General features: G+C 56.3%; 2 protein-coding genes across 2 annotated transcripts in view; one reads left to right on the forward strand and one right to left on the reverse strand.

Annotated features, from left to right (window-relative positions):
- The window catches only part of PEX6 (peroxisomal biogenesis factor 6), a 19509-nt gene extending 11641 nt beyond the window's left edge, over positions 1-7868 (forward strand). The window contains exons 10-17 of the mRNA XM_009331361.1: positions 6-120; positions 2593-2798; positions 2889-2950; positions 3399-3507; positions 4732-4848; positions 5517-5594; positions 6778-6917; positions 7244-7868. Coding sequence (XP_009329636.1) covers positions 6-120; positions 2593-2798; positions 2889-2950; positions 3399-3507; positions 4732-4848; positions 5517-5594; positions 6778-6917; positions 7244-7380 — 964 coding nt within the window. The 3' untranslated portion in view covers positions 7381-7868. The remainder of the gene's footprint in view (positions 1-5; positions 121-2592; positions 2799-2888; positions 2951-3398; positions 3508-4731; positions 4849-5516; positions 5595-6777; positions 6918-7243) is intronic.
- Positions 7869-8135: 267 nt separating this feature from the next.
- LOC103923111 (protein canopy homolog 3-like) overlaps positions 8136-8951 on the reverse strand; it is a gene marked incomplete at its 5' end in the record, with an annotated part of 6085 nt that continues 5269 nt past the window's right edge. Inside the window, one exon of the mRNA XM_009331362.1 lies at positions 8136-8194. Coding sequence (XP_009329637.1) covers positions 8136-8194 — 59 coding nt within the window. The remainder of the gene's footprint in view (positions 8195-8951) is intronic.

Here is an 8951-nt window from a genome sequence, read left to right on the forward strand (position 1 = left end):
CTGAGGGAGGAAGTGGAGAGAGATTTTTGCACTGCTGGGTTCCCAGTGCTTGAGGAGGATTTCAGTGTTGCGCTGGACCAACTGCATGACGCCCATTCGCAGGCAGTGGGAGCCCCGAAGGTAGGATGCTGGGGCAGAGGAAGGGGGGTTGGTTCTCCAGAGCTTTGTGGCTCAAGATGTCTCTCGCAGACCTCACCAGACGGGGCCGTGCTCTGGCATGTCACTTCCTGCTGTGTCCTTCCACGTATTCCCCCAGCCTTGGATGGAAAACAGTCCCGCTGTGGGTTTCCCCCCACTAGTGCTTTTCACCCTCTTGGCTTTGAATTTGGTCAGGGAAGCCCTTGCCGCTCTAATTGGAGGCCGCTCAATTGCCCAGTGCCACAGGGGTGCCAGCTGTGTAGCTCAGCCTTTTGAGAGGCAAAGGCAACTGCAGGCTGGCTGCCTTGCTGAGGTCTCTCCAGCCACCTGGTGTATGGGAACAGAGAGGCTGGGGCACAAGCTGGTGAGGGAGTTTCCCCACACGTGTGAGAAGCCTTATACTTGATCCCTGGCCTTGGACGCTGCTCAAGTTGGCACGGGCTTTTCTGACAGCTGGGCAGTTTGAAGAGCTTGGGGGTTCTTCAGGGAAAGGGACACACGGAGTGTCAGAGAAAACCAGCGGAGTCAGCTTCTTGGGAGGGATGTGATCCACCTCTGGCAGCTCAGCACCCAGGGAAACGAAACAGCATTTGGGGTGACTGTTTTTGCTGGGTAACGTGGTGTTAGGACCAAGCGAAGTGATCGGAGCCTCTTCTCCACGCCCTCAAGTGCGAATAACTGAGCTCAGCACAGGACAGGAAATGCTGGCCTTGGAGCAGTTATTCTGGCGCCTTCCCCAAGCCACCCACTTGCAGTCCTGCCCTAGCAGGTTGACACCTTGCTGGTGTCATCATCCAGGAGCTACTCCGGGACTTAATTAATTCATAAATTTACTAGAGACTGAAATGAGCTCTGCTTTGAGGCATGTTTGCCAAGTTCGCTATAAGACAAATAATAACCACAGAGCATGCTTGGCAGTGAGCTGTGTGAATGGGAGCTAATTTTGTTTGTATTTTACAATCCTTTATCAATTTCTTAGTAATTGGCTGCGATTCAGACAGCCCATTAGCAGTCCTGGATACTCTCAACATACATAACTTTCAATTCCCCGCTTGCATTTTCTGGTTAGTCGCACGTTTCTTTGCAGTTACAGCTTGAGCCTCCTAGAGAGAACTAATTTCAAGCCTCCAGTTGCTAGCAGTGTCTGCAACATGTCCTAGACTTAAGATGTTCTCCCCTGAAAACAACCTTGCTGCAGTTTTCCAGCTCCCGTGCTGATGTCTGTAGAACTTTTTCTAGCGAGGCAGTATAAGCAAGAGCGGAGGGGAGAAGGCAACTCTTCCGTTCATCAGCACTGAAGAAGGAGGGCCTGCGACCTTTTGCTTTGAAAGATTTTTTTTTTTTTTTTTTTTTCTGGAAATCCTTATCTTGTCTGACCTGATTTTCCTGGTGGACTTGCTGGACAGCTGGAGAAACAGCATGAGATAACATCACCTCAAGTAGTGAAGGAAGGAGAGCCAGACTGGCTGAGGGGGAAAGAATTTTGCTCTAGCCTATTTTTAAACTCCCCGTTTGTGCTGGCACCTGTTCCCCACCCAGCCAGCAGCTGGGGGGAAGTGTTTTGGGGCTTTGCTTTCTCTGCACGTTCCCAGGAGAGCTGCTCTGACTCTCAGGAGGATCTGTCATGCAGACTGTGGCATTCCTGCTATTTCTAAAGCTGTGAGCAGAGCAGCAGCATCCTCCGAGATTGTTTTGCTCAGCATAAAGTAACGAAAGTGGCATGGCTCACCCCTCTCATGTTTGCTGTCTTTCTGCTCTTTGAAATGATCCCTTGCGTGTTTGCAGTTGACCCCATCCATATCTATTTCTTGTAAGCATCCATGGACTTTGTTCTTGCATCCCCCCTTTCAAAAGCAGCTAGTTTTCTGTACAGTGTCCCCCAGGATGTCTGTCTCTCACATCCTCCTTCACATGACAGAGGTCCCAGTAGCCCAGGTTTTGTCGCTCTGGTGTGAAGCCCTTGCACAGTCTCACCATCCTGGGGGACAAGGTGTACTGAACACAAGTAGATCATAATTGCTAGGTCTGGGTTTTGGGTTTTTTTTTTTCCTTTCTTATTTTTACCTTCCCTCACATGTCCCAAGGGCTGTCTGCAGCAGGGCTCTCTCCCCACAAAGCTGCAGGCAACCCTGGCAGATGCTTTCCCTGGGGTATTTTTGCTGACAGGTGATATGAGGTGCAATGGAGGACTGGAGATGAGGTGACAGGCTGCAAGTGCAGCTTGTCTGGGGACATGTGCAGTTTGTTTTCCCCATTGCAAAGCTGAGGAGAGGGGAAATGTGGATGCTGGGGGATCCCACAGCCGGGATGGCTGAGCAGTGCAGTGCAGGGCTGACTTGCTACATAGGCAGACACAGCTGACGGCACAAGGGGCTGATGACTGGAGCAAGAGCTGCTGAGGCACGCTCGGGACTCAGGAATAAGTGCTGACAGGGACTCTCCTTCTTTTGGCAGATCCCTTCCGTGTCCTGGCAGGACGTTGGTGGGCTCCAGGAGGTGAAGAAGGAGATCCTGGACACTATCCAGTTGCCCCTGGAGCACCCAGAGCTGCTGTCGCTGGGTCTGTGCCGCTCTGGTCTGCTGCTGTACGGGCCTCCAGGGACAGGGAAGACCTTGCTGGCAAAAGCTGTGGCAACCACGTGCGCCATGACGTTCCTTAGGTGAAGAGTGGGGGTCACGCAATGGGACTGACTTCCTCCTGGCAGTGGATGGGCATGCTCTAACTGGCTCCCTCTTCTGCTGCCCCACAGCGTGAAAGGGCCAGAGCTCATCAACATGTACGTTGGGCAAAGTGAGGAGAACGTGCGTAATGGTGAGGAAATGCATCCTGCTCCTGCATGTTGGGAAGATGGGGCTTTTCTGTGGTGCTGGAGGGAAGGAGGTAGTGCTTAAACCCCTCTTCCCAACTCCCACCCACAGCTGCCAGCAAGGGCACGAACCCAACTGTCTCCTACACCCAGTCTGTTCCCTGCCTTGCTGCAGCTTCCCCTCCTGCTCTCTCTGCTCCTGTCGCTCTTGTCCCTGGTGTTCCTGATGGGACAGCAGCCCCTCAGAGAGACAGCTGAGCCTCAGGGCCCATTGTGCTGGGTGCTGCTTGTACCCGCTCCTACTGAGCCCCTCAGGCAGGAGCAGTTGGTGGTAGCGAGGCAGAGGGCAGCTGGTTTCCATCCACAGCTCTTCCCTGCTGGTGATGTAGCAGGTCCTGTTGCTGTTGACTGCTCCTCCAGGTCTTTCTCACCTTTTGTGCTGTCTCCTCCCAGTGTTTGCCAGAGCCAGGGCAGCTGCTCCCTGCATTATCTTCTTTGATGAACTGGATTCCCTGGCACCCAGTCGTGGGCGGAGTGGAGATTCAGGGGGTGTCATGGACAGGTGAGTGAGCACCACGCGTCCTTGGGAGAGCAGCGTACCTGTCTCAGCTGGGGGGATGCACAGGATTTCCCTGCAAGGCAGAGTCCATCCCAACTCTCTTTCTCCACTTTTTCCCTCCCTGCTCCCTTCAGCTCCTCTGCACGGCCTGTCTCTTCTCTCTGGACATTAGTACTGCTGTTTGCATTGCCGCAGATTCCCAATTGCCCAAGCTTATTGTGCAAACATTTGGTTAAGACAGAGTATTCTCCAGCTGCTTCTGTGACTGCCAGCTGCTCCCTTTGGCCTCTCCAAGGTCATGCTTCACACCCCTGCCGTGCTGTCTTCCTATTAGCTGCTGTTTCCCTGTGGTGGGAAACCTTTCAGCTGCCTCTGGTAGAAGCAAAGTATGTACAGCTTGGAGATACCCAGAAACAGGGTTATTTCCCCCAGGCCTCTTCTGCTGAGCTGGTAGTCCCCATCCAATCTTCCTCTCCATCCATGAGGGGTTCTGCAGAGGTTTCCAGTGACACCACGTGCCCCCGGCGTCCATCGTCACACACACAAACCAGCAGCTCTGGAAGGGGCTGGGTATGGTGCCCATTGGTCGCCTCAGGTGATCCCAGAACCTGGTGGAGATACCCCCGTTCCAGGAGGTCTGTGCAGCACTGAAATACTGTGCTGCCAGACCAGCTTAAGCCCCGTGGCCGCAGAACTAGATCTGCAATGTGTGTGCCGCTAACTGCCCCGAGGACTGTTTGGCAGCGTCACTGGCTTGCCAGGGTGTTCCTGGTGTGGACTGACAGGGCAGTCTTGCAGCTGAACTTGCTGGGCAGTACCACGTAGTGGGGGAGAGTTAGGACCAGCCAGCACATCCGAGTGGGGAACTTGAGCCATAGCCGTGCGTGCCTGCCTATGTTTGGTCTGTGTTGCCAGTGTCTGATAGCAAGTATAAGCACATGTGGCCATCCTGGAAGGGTTCAGAGCCAAGCACAGGCCTGAAGGACTACCTTGGTACCAGGGGGTTGCACTCGCTTTGCAATGAGCCCACACGTTCACTGGCTGCGCTCAAATGGAGAAGTCTGTATGGCTGTGTCAGGGCTCTGCAGGGAAGAGAAATATGAGCTGAAGTCCAAGACATGGACCTGCTAGTGGCTTGGCTTATTCCTCTTTTCATTTGGTGGCTGAGGGTGACAGTGGGTGACTTGTCAAGGCCTAGTTGTGAGCGTCCTGTCTTGCTCCCTCCAGAGTTGTCTCGCAGCTCCTGGCTGAGCTTGATGGCCTTCATTCCACCAGAGAGGTATTTGTCATTGGAGCTACGAACAGGCCTGACCTCCTGGATCCAGCTCTGCTCCGGCCGGGCAGGTATGTTGCATCCTACTGTGCCTCGCTCCAGGGTAGTTCCCCAGAGCTCCTCAGGCAGTGATGAGCTGGACTGTGTCGCCACCATGTTCCCTCCACAGAGACTGTTCCTAAAGCCCCCTGGTCCTGGCTTGTGGGGGAGATAGGAAGCCAAGAGGAGGCCAGTGCCTATGGCTGTAGCAGCAGCACAAGATACCACTGCTCGTTATCCCCCACCACCCTGGTTATTGCCCCAGCAGCACAGCAGGGCAATAAGGGACCTGCTGTGGCACCAAACCGGTGGGAGGAATTGGTCCCCCAGGGCCTGTTCTGCAGAGCTACCTGTAGCTGACAGACACAGCCTGTCCTCATGCCTGTGGCTTGCCCATCCTGGGGCTGGACTTTGTATCTGCTGTTGCTGGAGCTCATGTAGTTCCTGTCAGCCCGTTTCTCCAGCCTGCCCCAGTCCCTCTGAAGAGCAGCCCTGCCCTCCAGCACGGGCTCCCCCATTGACAGCTCCCCCCAGGACAGCCCTGCCCTCCATTGCTTCCCCCCCAAGCTTTGTATCATCCACGAATTTGGCAGCAAAAGGAGCTGCCCCAGGGCTACCCTTCAGTTTCTGGTGCACAGGGCTGAGCACCAGTGGCAGGTTTGTCTTCGTCTGTTCTCAGCTGTCTTCTCTCTGCTGACAGGTTTGACAAGCTGGTCTATGTGGGCATAAACGAAGACCGGGAGTCGCAGCTGCAGGTGCTGAGCGCCGTCACCAGGAAGTGAGTGACCCTGTGCTCTCGCAGCAGCCTTCCACCACCCTCCAATGGGTCGCAGCCTTCCTGGGGTTGGTGCGTAGTGTGCTCCAGCTTGGCTTCATGTCTGAGCCCTGGGGAGCACCTGAGTCGCTGACCCACAGCCAGCAGGTAGGGGAAGAGGATGTGGCAACTCCAGAAGCAGAACTGGGCCTGGCTTTCCTACAAGATGGGAGCAGCTGAGCTGGCTGTCCAAGCGGAGGGTAGAGTTCTTCAGTCACGGTGCCCACATGCTCTTCCCGAGGAGCTCAGCCAGATCCTAACAGCGTGATGAGACCGCAGTGCAGCAACGTGGCAGGAAGCTCCCATTTGCTTCCTGCAAGAGTTCCCCTAGCACATCTCCTGCTCTTTGCAGGTCCAAGGGTGAAGGCAGCTCTGTTCATCTCATTGCCTCCCCTCCTCCGATGCTAAGGGGTGTTCAGCCTGTGCTCTGTTTTTCCAGACACTGGTTGTGTGGGATCACCAAGCAGTGGGGTTTGGCTGCTTCCCCAGCTGCTTTGAGCTCCTGAGAGCGTCTCTGGAGGGAGAAAAGCAAGACCTGCAGTTCAGGTGCAGAGGTACCACCCACCACAGCTGGGTGAGCAGCTGTGAATCTGCCTCTGCAGGGACTTTCTGTCTTGGATAGCAGTGATCGCTGCTGCCTTTGATGATAAGCTAGCAGGAGAGGCAAGAGTGTGGGCTGGCTGCGAGCATCGTTTCACACCATGTGGCTTGGCAGTCATGCCCTCCAGCACCGTGCTGTTGTTCGTGCTGAAGGAGGCTCACTGTCTGCAGCATGGCTCTGATGGGATGGATTGGTGTTACAGTGGTTTGTACTGTCTGTAATTAAACATGTTCTTATCCAGCCCTGGCTGTAGGCTGTTCCCAGGCATGTGGAGCACTTAATTTCTCTGAGTGAGAACTCAAAGTTGCCTTTGATCCTACTTAGCAGGAGAGAGGACCTTGCAGCGGGGATGTTTCAAAGAGAAGTGACTGCGTTGAAAAAACAAACCAACCAACCCCTTTGATTTTTTTGGAGCATGCAGAGCACAGTCCAGAAGCGGCTAGACGTGGGGCCTCTGATTCCTCCTGCCCAGTCACACTGGCTGCCCTGTCTCTTCTTGTCTGTTTTTTCTGTGGCTTTTACACCTGCAGTTTTCTCTCTTGGCAGGTTTAAACTGGATCCTACCGTGAATCTCACCACCGTCCTAGAAAAATGCCCGGCTCAGCTGACAGGAGCAGACATCTATGCCCTGTGCTCCGATGCCATGATGTGCGCTGTCAAACGCAAGGTGGAATGGATCGAGGAAGGTAGGAGCCCAGTCCCTACCTGTCCCACGTGTTGGGGCGGCCCAGCACAGGGGCAGAGAGGAGAGTTACCACTACCGGTAACTGGGCTGTGTGAGAAGAGCCTTGATGGCTTTGGGACCACGTCTGAATGTTAGGCTCTGGGTTACTGGCAGGCAGGCGGTTTCTGCAGATGTGATCATCCTCACCTCCAGTGCTTGGCCCCAGGGAGAAGGAGAGACACACAGGTTTTCTTTCCAGTGTCCGGTGGCCGGAGAGGGGGCTGTTGGATCTTGCCAGCCGCCTCTGTGCTTGGCTCTCAGCCTTTTCCTGTTCTCTCTCTCATGCAGGGCTGGATACCGAGAGCTCTGCTCTGATCCTGACCATGGAAGACTTCCTGCAGGCTGCTGCGAGGTTGCAGCCGTCAGTCTCCGAGCAGGATCTGCTCCGGTACAGACTCATCCAGCAGAAGTTTGCTGCCTGCTAATGCTCAGCAGAGCTGGGGCTGGAGGAGTGATGGGGACAGTGTGTTAAGGGGTGCGAGAGAACAGGCACAAACAGGCACCTGCCCGCTCTTCTCTGATGGCTCCTGGGCCCCCTTCTTTCGAGTTTGGGTGGAAAAAGTGGCTCTGCAGTTTCTTCAGCCAAAGCCTGGTGGAAGCGCTGCTCTGCTCAGCCAAGCTGGTGGTGGGTTCTGTAATGGTCCCTCACGTCTTGGGGAGCACTTTGTGGCTGCCAGGAGCATACCGGGGTGACTTCCTCGCGGGCAGGAAGCCGAGTCTCGTGGTTGTGGGCAATGTAGGAGTGTCTCCATGGGTGACAGAGCATTGAGGGGGGAGCAAGGCCCAAACTGCACCCAGTTTGGCAGCAAGAGCGGGGCTGGAGGCAGTTGCTTGCTGGGGCGTCAGCCCCTAGTGAGGGGTGCTGGCCAGAGGGCAGCAGGACACAGGGCACTGCTGCTGCTGCAGCTGGACTGGGCTGGTCTTCGCTTGCTGATGGTGTCTGTGGGCTCGGGAAGGTCCCTGCAACCCCCCAGGCGGGCTGGGTGTGGCAGAGAAACCATTGTCCTGCAGATAGAGGGGGGAACACACCCGCGAACCGGGCTGGGGCCACCCTGGTCCAGCAAAGGTTGCCAGAATGGCTGGAGCCCACGGTGGATGAGGAGAGGCCAAGGGAGTTGGGTTTGCTCAGCCGGGTGCTGAGCCTCCCTCTGCCGAGGGAGCCCAGTTCTTCCTGGAGGCGCTAGGTGACAGGACGAGGCAATGGGGGCAAGTGCCAGCAAGGGGCATTCCCACCGGATACTAGGAAGAAAAATGCGTCACAGGGAGAGGAAGGGCTCCGGCCTCGGAAATACTCGACCCTTGGCTGAAGCAGCCCAGAGCTGCCCTGTCTGCACTAACTTGTGCTGAGCGCCAGTTGGCCCAGACCACCCCTGAAGTCCTGTCTCGCCTCCCCCTGCAGCCTCGTGGCAGCTGCCAGCACGACTGCGTGTGCCCTGCTTCCCAGCCTTTGCCAAGGATGCCAAGTAAATCCCCACTTAAAAACGGGGAGGCGGCGGTCGGCCCGCCAGCTTCCTTTGTCTCTGGAAGATCCCTGCAGCTGCTGGTGCGGCTCGTGGCAGCCCCACGTTCAGCCGGGGGCCTGTGCATGCCCCAGCCCAAGGGGTCGTTGGTGCCAGGCTTTGCCCGGCTGCTGCCTGCACCCAGACTGCTGGCGGTTGTGTCCCTGAGCCAGGTGTGGCTGGGGAAGACCACCTCCCCGCTGAGCTCCTCCCCAAAGGGCTGGTTCTCCATCACCCAGACCCAGCTGACGTGTGCCTCAAGCCCTGTTGCTCTGGCTCTGGCACCTGAGCGTGTTCAGGCAGAGCTGTCCCCGACCGCGACGCGCTGCTGCATCTGGCCGCCACCTCTTCCCCAGGGCGGGCAAGGAGGGAGCTGCAGCCACAGCAAAAGCGCTGGTGGGGTGTGTGGAGCCTCTCCACCCTGGGAGCTCTGGTGGGGGGGGTGGGCACCCCTGGATAAGGCTGGGGGGGGCCAAGAAAAGGGGGAGGTACCTGGT

This window comes from Pygoscelis adeliae, unplaced genomic scaffold, assembly GCF_000699105.1.
Source record: "Pygoscelis adeliae isolate BGI_AS28 unplaced genomic scaffold, ASM69910v1 Scaffold259, whole genome shotgun sequence".
In the NCBI taxonomy this organism is placed as follows: domain Eukaryota; kingdom Metazoa; phylum Chordata; class Aves; order Sphenisciformes; family Spheniscidae; genus Pygoscelis; species Pygoscelis adeliae.